The 14,471-nt window shown below is 41.0% G+C and overlaps 1 protein-coding gene and 1 long non-coding RNA gene across 3 annotated transcripts in view; one reads left to right on the top strand and one right to left on the bottom strand.

The window, feature by feature from the left end:
- Positions 1-7,077: 7,077 nt before the first annotated feature.
- On the top strand, positions 7,078-11,246 carry LOC103280436 (uncharacterized). 2 transcript variants are annotated; one of them, XR_010000261.1, is made up of 4 exons: positions 7,078-7,301; positions 9,219-9,256; positions 9,568-9,683; positions 10,970-11,246. It is a non-coding gene; the product is annotated as an uncharacterized LOC103280436 (long non-coding RNA). The 2 variants fall into 2 exon arrangements; XR_010000260.1 differs by having other exon boundaries at positions 10,967-11,246.
- Positions 11,247-11,338: 92 nt separating this feature from the next.
- ankfy1 (ankyrin repeat and FYVE domain containing 1) overlaps positions 11,339-14,471 on the bottom strand; it is a 33,459-nt gene continuing 30,326 nt past the window's right edge. Inside the window, exon 25 of the mRNA XM_003226580.4 lies at positions 11,339-14,121. Within this exon, the coding sequence (XP_003226628.1) occupies positions 13,989-14,121 (133 nt within the window). The 3' untranslated portion in view covers positions 11,339-13,988. The remainder of the gene's footprint in view (positions 14,122-14,471) is intronic.

Genomic DNA, 14,471 nt, shown 5'->3' with positions numbered 1-14,471 from the left:
CATACTTCTATGTTCCAATTCTGCATTGCAGGGGCACTCTTTCCTTTTCATACCTCTATGTTCCAATTCCGCATTGCAGGGGCACTCTTTCCTTTTCATACTTCTATGTTCCATTTCCGCATTGCAGGGGTGCTCTTCGCTTTTCATACCTCTATGTTCCAATTCTGCATTGCAGGGGCACTCTTTCCTTTTCATACCTCTATGTTCCAATTCCGCATTGCAGGGGCGCTCTTTCCTTTTCATACCTCTATGTTCCATTTCTGCATTGCAGGGGCGCTCTTCGCTTTACATACCTCTATGTTCCAATTCTGCATTGCAGGGGCGCTCTTTCCTTTTCATACTTCTATGTTCCAATTCCGCATTGCAGGGGCACTCTTTACTTTTCATACCTCTATGTTCCAATTCTGCATTGCAGGGGCGCTCTTTGCTTTACATACCTCTATGTTCCAATTCCGCATTGCAGGGGTGCTCTTTCCTTTTCATACCTCTATGTTCCATTTCTGCATTGCAGTGGCACTCTTCACTTTACATACTTCTATGTTCCATTTCTGCATTGCAGTGGCACTCTTCACTTTACATACTTCTATGTTCCAATTCCGCATTGCAGTGGCACTCTTTACTTTACATACTTCTATGTTCCAATTCCGCATTGCAGGGGCACTCTTTACTTTTCATACCTCTATGTTCCAATTCTGCATTGCAGGGGCGCTCTTCGCTTTACATACCTCTATGTTCCAATTCTGCATTGCAGGGGTGCTCTTTGCTTTTCATACTTCTATGTTCCAATTCCGCATTGCAGGGGCACTCTTTCCTTTTCATACTTCTATGTTCCATTTCCGCATTGCAGGGGTGCTCTTCGCTTTTCATACCTCTATGTTCCAATTCTGCATTGCAGGGGCACTCTTTCCTTTTCATACCTCTATGTTCCAATTCCGCATTGCAGGGGCGCTCTTCGCTTTACATACCTCTATGTTCCAATTCTGCATTGCAGGGGTGCTCTTTGCTTTTCATACTTCTATGTTCCAATTCCGCATTGCAGGGGCACTCTTTGCTTTTCATACTTCTATGTTCCATTTCCGCATTGCAGGGGTGCTCTTCGCTTTTCATACCTCTATGTTCCAATTCCGCATTGCAGGGGCACTCTTTCCTTTTCATACTTCTATGTTCCATTTCTGCATTGCAGGGGCGCTCTTTCCTTTTCATACCTCTATGTTCCAATTCCGCATTGCAGGGGCGCTCTTCGCTTTACATACCTCTATGTTCCATTTCTGCATTGCAGGGGCGCTCTTTCCTTTTCATACCTCTATGTTCCATTTCTGCATTGCAGGGGCGCTCTTCGCTTTACATACCTCTATGTTCCAATTCTGCATTGCAGGGGCGCTCTTTCCTTTTCATACTTCTATGTTCCAATTCCGCATTGCAGGGGCGCTCTTTCCTTTTCATACCTCTATGTTCCAATTCTGCATTGCAGGGGCGCTCTTTGCTTTACATACCTCTATGTTCCAATTCCGCATTGCAGGGGCGCTCTTTCCTTTTCATACCTCTATGTTCCATTTCTGCATTGCAGGGGCGCTCTTCGCTTTACATACCTCTATGTTCCATTTCTGCATTGCAGGGGCGCTCTTTGCTTTTCATACCTCTATGTTCCATTTCTGCATTGCAGGGGCGCTCTTCGCTTTTCATACCTCTATGTTCCATTTCTGCATTGCAGTGGCACTCTTTCCTTTTCATACTTCTATGTTCCATTTCTGCATTGCAGGGGCGCTCTTCGCTTTACATACCTCTATGTTCCATTTCTGCATTGCAGGGGCGCTCTTTGCTTTTCATACCTCTATGTTCCATTTCTGCATTGCAGTGGCACTCTTCGCTTTACATACCTCTATGTTCCATTTCTGCATTGCAGTGGCACTCTTTCCTTTTCATACTTCTATGTTCCATTTCTGCATTGCAGGGGCGCTCTTCGCTTTACATACCTCTATGTTCCATTTCTGCATTGCAGGGGCGCTCTTTGCTTTTCATACCTCTATGTTCCATTTCTGCATTGCAGTGGCACTCTTCGCTTTACATACCTCTATGTTCCATTTCTGCATTGCAGTGGCACTCTTTCCTTTTCATACTTCTATGTTCCATTTCTGCATTGCAGGGGCGCTCTTCGCTTTACATACCTCTATGTTCCATTTCTGCATTGCAGTGGCACTCTTTCCTTTTCATACTTCTATGTTCCATTTCTGCATTGCAGGGGCGCTCTTCGCTTTACATACCTCTATGTTCCATTTCTGCATTGCAGTGGCACTCTTTCCTTTTCATACTTCTATGTTCCATTTCTGCATTGCAGTGGCACTCTTCGCTTTACATACCTCTATGTTCCATTTCTGCATTGCAGTGGCACTCTTTCCTTTTCATACTTCTATGTTCCATTTCTGCATTGCAGGGGCGCTCTTCGCTTTACATACCTCTATGTTCCATTTCTGCATTGCAGTGGCACTCTTTCCTTTTCATACTTCTATGTTCCATTTCTGCATTGCAGGGGCGCTCTTCGCTTTACATACCTCTATGTTCCATTTCTGCATTGCAGTGGCACTCTTTCCTTTTCATACTTCTATGTTCCATTTCTGCATTGCAGGGGCGCTCTTCGCTTTTCATACCTCTATGTTCCATTTCTGCATTGCAGTGGCACTCTTTCCTTTTCATACTTCTATGTTCCATTTCTGCATTGCAGGGGCGCTCTTCGCTTTACATACCTCTATGTTCCATTTCTGCATTGCAGTGGCACTCTTTCCTTTTCATACTTCTATGTTCCATTTCTGCATTGCAGGGGCGCTCTTCGCTTTTCATACCTCTAGGTTCTATTCTGCATTGCAGTGGCACTCTTTCCTTTTCATACTTCTATGTTCCATTTCTGCATTGCAGTGGCACTCTTTACTTTACATACTTCTATGTTCCATTTCTGCATTGCAGGGGCGCTCTTCGCTTTTCATACCTCTATGTTCCAATTCTGCATTGCAGGGGCGCTCTTTCCTTTTCATACTTCTATGTTCCATTTCTGCATTGCAGGGGCGCTCTTCGCTTTTCATACCTCTATGTTCCAATTCTGCATTGCAGGGGCGCTCTTCGCTTTTCATACCTCTATGTTCCAATTCTGCATTGCAGGGGCGCTCTTTGCTTTTCATACTTCTATGTTCCAATTCCGCATTGCAGGGGCGCTCTTTCCTTTTCATACCTCTATGTTCCAATTCCGCATTGCAGGGGCGCTCTTCGCTTTACATACCTCTATGTTCCATTTCTGCATTGCAGGGGCGCTCTTTCCTTTTCATACCTCTATGTTCCAATTCTGCATTGCAGGGGCGCTCTTTGCTTTACATACCTCTATGTTCCATTTCTGCATTGCAGTGGCACTCTTTCCTTTTCATACTTCTATGTTCCAATTCCGCATTGCAGGGGCGCTCTTTCCTTTTCATACTTCTATGTTCCATTTCTGCATTGCAGGGGCGCTCTTCGCTTTACATACCTCTATGTTCCATTTCTGCATTGCAGTGGCACTCTTTCCTTTTCATACTTCTATGTTCCATTTCTGCATTGCAGGGGCGCTCTTCGCTTTTCATACCTCTAGGTTCTATTCTGCATTGCAGTGGCACTCTTTCCTTTTCATACTTCTATGTTCCATTTCTGCATTGCAGTGGCACTCTTTACTTTACATACTTCTATGTTCCATTTCTGCATTGCAGGGGCGCTCTTCGCTTTTCATACCTCTATGTTCCAATTCTGCATTGCAGGGGCGCTCTTTCCTTTTCATACTTCTATGTTCCAATTCTGCATTGCAGGGGCGCTCTTTGCTTTTCATACTTCTATGTTCCAATTCCGCATTGCAGGGGCGCTCTTTCCTTTTCATACCTCTATGTTCCAATTCCGCATTGCAGGGGCGCTCTTCGCTTTACATACCTCTATGTTCCATTTCTGCATTGCAGGGGCGCTCTTTCCTTTTCATACCTCTATGTTCCATTTCTGCATTGCAGGGGCGCTCTTCGCTTTACATACCTCTATGTTCCAATTCTGCATTGCAGGGGCGCTCTTTCCTTTTCATACTTCTATGTTCCAATTCCGCATTGCAGGGGCGCTCTTTCCTTTTCATACCTCTATGTTCCAATTCTGCATTGCAGGGGCGCTCTTTGCTTTACATACCTCTATGTTCCAATTCCGCATTGCAGGGGCGCTCTTTCCTTTTCATACCTCTATGTTCCATTTCTGCATTGCAGGGGCGCTCTTCGCTTTACATACCTCTATGTTCCATTTCTGCATTGCAGGGGCGCTCTTTGCTTTTCATACCTCTATGTTCCATTTCTGCATTGCAGGGGCGCTCTTCGCTTTTCATACCTCTATGTTCCATTTCTGCATTGCAGTGGCACTCTTTCCTTTTCATACTTCTATGTTCCATTTCTGCATTGCAGGGGCGCTCTTCGCTTTACATACCTCTATGTTCCATTTCTGCATTGCAGGGGCGCTCTTTGCTTTTCATACCTCTATGTTCCATTTCTGCATTGCAGTGGCACTCTTCGCTTTACATACCTCTATGTTCCATTTCTGCATTGCAGTGGCACTCTTTCCTTTTCATACTTCTATGTTCCATTTCTGCATTGCAGGGGCGCTCTTCGCTTTACATACCTCTATGTTCCATTTCTGCATTGCAGGGGCGCTCTTCGCTTTTCATACCTCTATGTTCCATTTCTGCATTGCAGTGGCACTCTTTCCTTTTCATACTTCTATGTTCCATTTCTGCATTGCAGGGGCGCTCTTCGCTTTACATACCTCTATGTTCCATTTCTGCATTGCAGTGGCACTCTTTCCTTTTCATACTTCTATGTTCCATTTCTGCATTGCAGGGGCGCTCTTCGCTTTACATACCTCTATGTTCCATTTCTGCATTGCAGTGGCACTCTTTCCTTTTCATACTTCTATGTTCCATTTCTGCATTGCAGTGGCACTCTTCGCTTTACATACCTCTATGTTCCATTTCTGCATTGCAGTGGCACTCTTTCCTTTTCATACTTCTATGTTCCATTTCTGCATTGCAGGGGCGCTCTTCGCTTTACATACCTCTATGTTCCATTTCTGCATTGCAGTGGCACTCTTTCCTTTTCATACTTCTATGTTCCATTTCTGCATTGCAGGGGCGCTCTTCGCTTTACATACCTCTATGTTCCATTTCTGCATTGCAGTGGCACTCTTTCCTTTTCATACTTCTATGTTCCATTTCTGCATTGCAGGGGCGCTCTTCGCTTTTCATACCTCTATGTTCCATTTCTGCATTGCAGTGGCACTCTTTCCTTTTCATACTTCTATGTTCCATTTCTGCATTGCAGGGGCGCTCTTCGCTTTACATACCTCTATGTTCCATTTCTGCATTGCAGTGGCACTCTTTCCTTTTCATACTTCTATGTTCCATTTCTGCATTGCAGGGGCGCTCTTCGCTTTTCATACCTCTAGGTTCTATTCTGCATTGCAGTGGCACTCTTTCCTTTTCATACTTCTATGTTCCATTTCTGCATTGCAGTGGCACTCTTTACTTTACATACTTCTATGTTCCATTTCTGCATTGCAGGGGCGCTCTTCGCTTTTCATACCTCTATGTTCCAATTCTGCATTGCAGGGGTGCTCTTTGCTTTTCATACTTCTATGTTCCAATTCTGCATTGCAGGGGCGCTCTTTGCTTTTCATACTTCTATGTTCCAATTCCGCATTGCAGGGGCGCTCTTTCCTTTTCATACCTCTATGTTCAATTTCCGCATTGCAGGGGCGCTCTTTCCTTTTCATACCTCTAGGTTCCAATTCCGCATTGCAGGGGCGCTCTTTCCTTTTCATACCTCTATGTTCCAATTCCGCATTGCAGGGGCGCTCTTTGCTTTTCATACCTCTATGTTCCAATTCTGCATTGCAGGGACACTCTTTACTTTTCATACCTCTGTGTTCCCTTTCTTCAAAGCAGGGGCGCTCTTCGCTTTTCATACCTCTAGGTTCTATTCTGCATTGCAGTGGCACTCTTTCCTTTTCATACTTCTATGTTCCATTTCTGCATTGCAGTGGCACTCTTTACTTTACATACTTCTATGTTCCATTTCTGCATTGCAGGGGCGCTCTTTCCTTTTCATACCTCTATGTTCCATTTCCGCATTGCAGGGGCACTCTTTCCTTTTCATACCTCTATGTTCCATTTCCGCATTGCAGGGGCACTCTTTCCTTTTCATACCTCTATGTTCCATTTCTGCATTGCAGGGGCGCTCTTTCCTTTTCATACCTCTATGTTCCAATTCTGCATTGCAGGGGCGCTCTTTGCTTTTCATACTTCTATGTTCCATTTCTGCATTGCAGTGGCACTCTTTCCTTTTCATACCTCTATGTTCCATTTCCGCATTGCAGGGGCACTCTTTCCTTTTCATACCTCTATGTTCCATTTCAGTGGCACTCTTTACTTTACATACTTCTATGTTCCAATTCCGCATTGCAGGGGCGCTCTTTCCTTTTCATACTTCTATGTTCCATTTCTGCATTGCAGTGGCACTCTTTACTTTACATACTTCTATGTTCCAATTCCGCATTGCAGGGGCGCTCTTTGCTTTTCATACTTCTATGTTCCATTTCTGCATTGCAGTGGCACTCTTTACTTTACATACTTCTATGTTCCAATTCCGCATTGCAGGGGCGCTCTTTCCTTTTCATACTTCTATGTTCCATTTCTGCATTGCAGTGGCACTCTTTACTTTACATACTTCTATGTTCCAATTCCGCATTGCAGGGGCGCTCTTTGCTTTTCATACCTCTAGGCTCCCTTTCTGCATTGCAGGTGCGCTCTTCACTTTTCATACCTCTATCTTCTTCCTATCCCTCCCTTTCCCCCTCCGTTCTCTTCTCCCATTGGTTGTTGCTTGGGAGGTCCCGCCCCTTTCTCCTTCCTTCGCTCCCTCATTGGTCGAAGCGCGTCCTGGCAGATATGTAGTGCGGGGGCGTTTCCCATCGTAGCCGCAATAATACAAAATAAATAATAATATAATATCAGAGATATATAGTCTTCGAGCTTATTAATAATCGTTACGTATTATTATGTTGTCTGAATATGAGGTGTATGGAGGTGTCAGGGTTGGCGACGGAAGGGACGGGTTGTGTGATGGACCTGCCGGGACTTGGGGGCGGGGCAAGGGGCGTGGCCTGGCGCGTGACGGAGGGAGGGAGGGAGGAGGGGGGAGAGCCGGGGAAGGGAACAGCCAAGATGGCGGCCGGGCTGAGGCGAGCGAAGCGCCGCTGAGGAGAACGTCAGGAAAAGGCCTTTCTATTATATGATTATGATTGTGGTATTATTTCATATTATATTATTATCGTACATATTATGTTGCGTCACGTTTATAATATATTATTTCTTTATTATTTCATATTATTATTATAGACATGATTTTGCATTATTATGTTGTTATTTCATATTATATTATTACTATTTTGCATCCTTATATTATTTGGTTTTTATATTATCATTTTACATTATTATTATATTATATTATTTTGTTCTTATTTGATATTATAGTAGATTTATTTCATATTTTATTATATTATTATTTTGCATCATTATTATATTATTCTGTTATTTCATATTATTATTGTATTACTATTATTTTGCATCCTTATATTATTTGGATCTTATATTATTTTATATTATTATTATTGTTTTTCATCATTATTATATTATTTTTTTCTTATTTCATATTATATTATTATTATATTGCATTATTATTATATTATTCTGTTATTTCATATTATAATACACAGTATTTTGTATTATGTTGTTATTTTATATTATTATTATTTTGCATCATTATTATATTATATTATTTTGTTATTAGGTATTTCATATTATATTATATTATTATTTTACATCATTATTATACTATATTATTTATTATTTCATATTATTATTACACACATGATTTTGCATTATTATGTTGTTTTTTATTATATTATTATTATTTTGCATCCTTATATTATTTGGGTTTTTATTATTATTATTTTGCATCCTTATATTATTTGGTTTTTTTATTATTATTATTTTGCATCATTATTATATTATTTTGTTTGTATTTTATATATTGTATCATTATTTTACATCATTATATTGTTTTTTATTATTTCATATTATTATTATACACATGATTTTGCATTATTATGTTCTCGTTATTTTATATTATTATATTTTTATTATTTTGCATCATTATTATATTATATTGCTTGTGTTTCCCATTATATTATAATGTTATTTTGCATCATTATTATATTACTATTATTATATTTTTACACTACAGGAGAGTCTCGCTTATCCAACATAAATGGGCCAATTCAACCTAGTTTGTGACAGCCACAAAACAACAAAGTGTTTGGAATAAAAAATAAAACTCCTTGTTATCTGTATCTTAAACCTGTAAGGCCACAGGGGTAAAATCGGAACTGCCTGTATGTCATTGCGTATTAGTCGCCCCTTTGTAATTGAAAAGAATGAAATTTTATATAAGTGTGGATTTTATTAAAATTAAGTTTTAAGAAAGTCAGAAAACGAAAAATTGAGACAAGAGGGAGGGGGGTTTGAAAGAGGATTTGAAGTTCACTCCGCCAGTTGTTGCTAGACCAAAAAAAATCACAGCAAGAAACTTCAACCGGCAATTGAGGAAAATGAAAGTACAGTAGAGTCTCACTTATCCAACACTCACTTATCCAACGTTCTGGATTATCCAGCTCATTTTTGTAGTCAATGTTTTCAATACATCGTGATATTTTGGTGCTAAATTCGTAAATACAGTAATTACTACATAGCATTACTGTGTATTGAACTACTTTTTCTATCAAATTTGTTGTCTAACATGATGTTTTGGTGCTTAATTTGTAAAATCATAACCTAATTTGATGTTTAATAGGCATTTCCTTCATCTCTCCTTATTATCCAAGATATTCGCTTATCCAACGTTCTGCCGGCCCGTTTACGTTGGATAAGCGAGACTCTACTGTAGGTAAAAAGGTTCAACAGGACTTCCTTTCTTTTTTTCAGGTCACGCTCAGTTTGTTGGGGTTATTTAGTTTTGTTTGTTTTTTAGAATTGCTAATTTCTAAAAATTGTTTCTATTTGTAAACCCACCTCTCCCTCTCTTTTTCTTACTTTCTTCCATTCTTTTGTTTCCCTTGCGACGCAGGCCGTTTGCCGATTTGGGCGCCGAAGCCAAACAACCAGGTAAACGGAACAACGAAGTGAGTCGATAAGGGGATTTTAAATGTATATATAAAACAAGATTTTAAATGTATAGATAAAATGTTCATGAGGATGGACAAAGAGCTCTGCAAGTTCCTCTTAAACCAAAGGCTTTCATGGCCGGAATCACTGGGTTGTTGTGAGTTTTCCGGGCTGTCTGGCCATGTTCCAGAAGCATCTACCGAGCTTGTAAAGAGTCGAGTCTGGCAGGACGTGTTTTTGAGGAGGAGGGGACGTGGTGGTGAGAGGAACGTCAACAGAGGCCCGTTCCGATTCTTGCTTTTATCTCCTAGAAAGCGAGGGCACGGTCCCCAAGCGGAAGCGCATCTCCGAAGGGAACCCCCTCTCGTCCTCCTCGTCCTCTTCCCACCTGGAGACCACGTCAAACAACAACCAGTTTTCCCTGATGGTAAGTCATTATCCTCCTCACCGTAGCAAGTTTGGGAGTCAATTTCAAAATAATTCCCATAAAATTTCATTACTTGAAGCATCAGTAGGTTATATGTTCTTGAATATTTACCATATTTTTTAAAAACTAGTTCTGTAAGTGGAAAAGGAGGTTCAATAAAAATATGGTATTAACTATTAATAATAATAATAATACTTTATGTGTATCTACCTCCAGATAGGGACTCAGGTCGGCTTCCAACATAGTAACAGGCAAATATTCAATGCCTATATAAACAATGCAGAGCTCGATAAAGATCTATAATTATATATATTAATTTCACATAATTATATATATTAATTTCACATATGCATTTCCCCCTGAAACGCTTGCAAAATCCTCTCTATAAATGTGCATTTGTGTGTGCATTTACCCCCGTAATATTTGAAAGGCTTTTTCTGCCTACCTTTCTTCTAGCATATTATATTATATTATATTTTCCCACCTCCCTTTCTTCCACATTATTATTATTATTATTAATGGCCTTTTCCACCTGTCTTCCACCATATTATAATTATTATTAATCGCCTTTTCCGCCAGCTTGTCTTTGACCATATTATATTATTACTATTACTAATGGCTTTTTTTGCCTTTTTTCCACCATATTATTACTGGATGATGATGCTGATTATTATTATTCCACCATATTGTACTATTATCATCATCATTATTATTAATGGCCTTTTCCACTTGCCTTTCTTGCACCATATTATTATATTATCAACATTTTTATTATTTATGGCTTTTTCTGTCTGCCTTTCTTCCACTATATTATTTATTTATTATTATTATTATTACTAATGGTGTTTTCTGCCTGCCTTTCTTCCACCATATTATTACTATATGATTATGATTATTCCACCATATTACATTATTATTATTATTATTATTATTATTATTATTATTAATGGCCTTTTCCGCCTGCCTTTTTTCCACATTATATTATTATTATTGGTTTTTTTCCGCCTGCCTTTTTCCACCATTTCGGATGAACGGATCCGAGCATATATATTTTTAAAATTTATATACTGTAATTTTATATTGTGTTTAATTGTTTTTAACTGATTTTATGTATTGTGGATTGTTTTTGTACAGGCACCTAATTGTGCCGGTGTTGTGAGCCGCCCTGAGTCCCTTCGGGTGAGAAGGGCGGGATATAAATATTGGAAATAAATAAATATTATTGTTGTTATTATTACTATTATTATTCTATTAAATCCCTTTTTTCTTGCCTCCTTGGGCAGCAGTGGCCCATGTACATGCTGGACTACGGCGGCCTCAATGTTCCGGTTCCGGGAGCCATGAATTATTCGGACCTCAGTTTCTGAACCAGGACCTCCGAACAAAACAAAACAAAACAAATAATGAACGGCGTGTAATTTTCGTTTGTACAAAGTGTATATTATTCCAATATGTATTGATGCCTTTTTAGTTTTTCCAATAATTTTTACACTATATTCCTGCCGCCAGAGCCTTTTTAAATAAAAAAGAATAAGAAGGGTTGCCTTGCTCTGAAAAATCAAACCGTTTCCTGTGGGTTTTTTTATCTCAAAACGAACAAATACCGTTTTGTAATAAACAAAAATACAAAACAGAGTCGGGCGAGCGAGCGAGGCTCAGTCGTAAATGCTCTTTTTTAATTGAATTATTATTATTAATAATAATAAAAGTGCTTTACAGTGATTATTTTGTTTCCGTGTGCGCGCAACCCAACAAAAGTCCCAACCCAGAACCCCGACCCCTTCCTTGGGTTCTGATCCGCTTTTGACGGTTGTAGGCAAACGGCGCGGGGAAAAAAAAGGCTCCTTTGTGTCACTGGATTAGTCCGAATTAGTTGCACAAAGAGGCCTGGTGTATCCAAAGAAAACGCTTTTCAGACCACAACGCCCAGCATCCACAACTAAGGGTGTGTGACCCAAAAGACGGAACCTTTTTCCGAGTTCCAAAGAGGCCACAAGTGAATTTTCCCTCGTTTCTTCCGGCCAAAAATGGTCCCAAAAAGAAGAGCCAGAGAGGAGGGAAGGAAAGTCAGCTTGGCCAGAAATAACAACGTTCCAGTTTTCCATCCAAAACAAAATTGAAATGTATTGGTTGGGCAAATCCCACTTTTGTGTCTTTCTTCCCCTCCTCGTTTGCTTCTACTGCACAGGCCCAGGGTTTCACATCACATATAAAGTCACTGAAATATATGTATACATATACATTATATATATATATATAAAAAATTAGCACTCTGGTTTCAGCTCTTTCGTATGTATGCACACAGGTCCAGAGAGAACGTTTCAGGGCGTTATTGTTAGGAATGTCTTCCGGGAAGAACGCATGATTCAAAGTAGTGGTTATTATGATAGGAAGTAAATAATAATAATAGATGCATTTGCGATGGATCCTTCAAAAAGGACGGGTGGGAGTGAAGCTGAGCTCCCAGGTGCAACCTCATCGCCAACACCGTCTGAACACAGTAGATATATATATATATATATATCGCTCCCTCGGCTTCACAATTGTCACACAACTCTGCTCACACTCAGTTGGTTTGTTAAATTTAGCGATCGAAATACTGAATATTGATATTGTGTTGTCATTCCATCGCTTGTTTACGGCATGGCGAGACTTTTCACTATGACAATCTGCAGATGAAACGATATATATATATATATGGACAGAGTATACATAGTAGAATTCCACTTATCTGACTTCCGCTTATTCGACATACCGTATTATCCGGCGCTTGGAGAGGCCTGCTGCGTGTTGTTGTTTTTCTAGGCAGCCGTGGGCTTCTTCAAGCCGGGTGCGATAATATGGTCTCCTTATTATCCGACAGTTCTGATTATCCAACGTTCGGTCCGCCCGTTTATGTCGGATAACCGGAATTCTACTGCGTATACATCTTGCTCCCTCGGCTTCACAATGGTCACACCCAGTCGGTTTGTTTCCTTTAGCGATCGAAGCATCGAATATTGATATTGTGAGGTGTTGTTCCATCACTACGGCACGGCGAGATGTTTCACTCTTGACAATCCGCAGAGGAAACGAGATATATATTTTTACAGATGGTAAGAAAGCGATGGTTGTTTTGAGGAACGTCGATCAAGATGAAAGGCAGCTTTGCTCCTCGTAAGGATGGGATTGCTTCACTTCTTCACTCCTCGTAAGGACGGGAATGCTGTTGGAAACCTCTCAAATTACGACCGGAGTAATACGTTTTGTTCTGGCTTCGTGTGAACATTTTCCCGTCGATAAATCGCCGACAAAACAGAGTGAACCGGACTTAAGCGAGTACCGAACCGCTTTGATCCCTGGAGAGAAACGATTCAAATTACGACTGGAGTAATACGTTTTGGTCTGTTTCTTCTGGCTTCATGTGAACATTTCCGTGTCGATAAATTGCTGATAAAACAGAGAGAACCGGACTTAAGCGAGTACCGAACCGCTTTGATCCCTGGAGAGAAACTAGTCCGACTCGACAAACGGTAAGGAGCCATTGTCCGCAAATGGAGACACAGGATTCTTCTGAAAAGTGTCGGTTCAGCTGGTTTTTGGACCACCCACGCCGTGGATTTCAGTGCATTTCTTTCCGCGGTCGGTAAATATAAGCATGAGCGAGATTCCAAACAACCGACACACGATAAACAAAAACAGTAACAACTCCAGTTGTGTTTTAAGTGTTCCAGACTTTCCATTGGTCCCATTGACCTTGCTGTAAACGAAACACTAATGATTCCAGCATGACGGGAGCAGCTCTTCGTCCTCGGACTGAAATAAGGATCCCTGCCAAGCAAGACTCCGAAGGAAGCAGATATGATTTGTCTCGACGGCAAACAAAGCCAATCGGGGAAGCTATCACGCTTTTGTCGTAAGGCCACAGGCATCCCCACTCCGTCGATGCCGGAAACTCAACCCGGATTCGAAGGCCACGGCTTCTTCTTTGGGGAAAAAAAGCTGCTTCATGACAAAGCCGGAAGAAGAAGAGAGCGGGGAAGGCAGCCCCAAAACTGCCTTTTGGAAGAGATCGCAAACATCGGGACTGCCAAAACAACGAAAAAAATATTTCCTTCTGATGCTCCTCCGCGGCCAAACCAAGGCTGTTTTGTTTATGACAAAATAATAAATCCGTCTTCCGCACGTGAAGGAGATGCAACGGGTGGATCCGGTGTAGCAAGTCCCGATCTGTGGCCGCAAAGGAAGCACAAGATGGGGAGAGAAGGGAAAGGGAGGCCGGGAGGAGGAGGAGGAGGAGGAAGAGGAGGGGTCTCGGCCGGGACCCTAGGAGACCCCCCCCAGCGTCAGGACGTCGAAGCAGATGTTGCAGACGCGGACGGGCTTGTTCAGGTCGAACTTGATGATGGGGATCTCTTTGGTGGAGCAGCGGTGGCACAGCAGGCGCCCACAGTGACGGCTGCAGGGAGAGAGCAACAAACACTTAAGGATTTCTTTACTTTATTTATATCCCGCCCTTCTCACCCCGAAAGGGACTCATAGCGGCTCACGACAAAGGCACAATTCAATGCCTCGGATACATATCAAAGTAAAACAACTTATACCTTAAAATCACATAATTAAAACATATTACTGTATATACTTGAGTATAAGCCTAGTTTTTCAGCCCTTTTTTTTAAGCCTGAAAAAGCCCCCCTCGGCTTATACTCAGGTATAAGGTTGGCTTATATTTGGGTCAGCTTATACTCGAGAATATATGGTACATTTATTATTTTTCTCTATTATTGTTAGTATTATTACATTTATTAT

This window comes from Anolis carolinensis, unplaced genomic scaffold (assembly GCF_035594765.1).
Source record: "Anolis carolinensis isolate JA03-04 unplaced genomic scaffold, rAnoCar3.1.pri scaffold_7, whole genome shotgun sequence".
In the NCBI taxonomy this organism is placed as follows: Eukaryota; Metazoa; Chordata; class Lepidosauria; order Squamata; family Dactyloidae; genus Anolis; species Anolis carolinensis.
The sequence above is the reverse complement of the archived record's forward strand: the minus strand, read 5'-3'. Positions and strand labels throughout refer to the sequence as shown.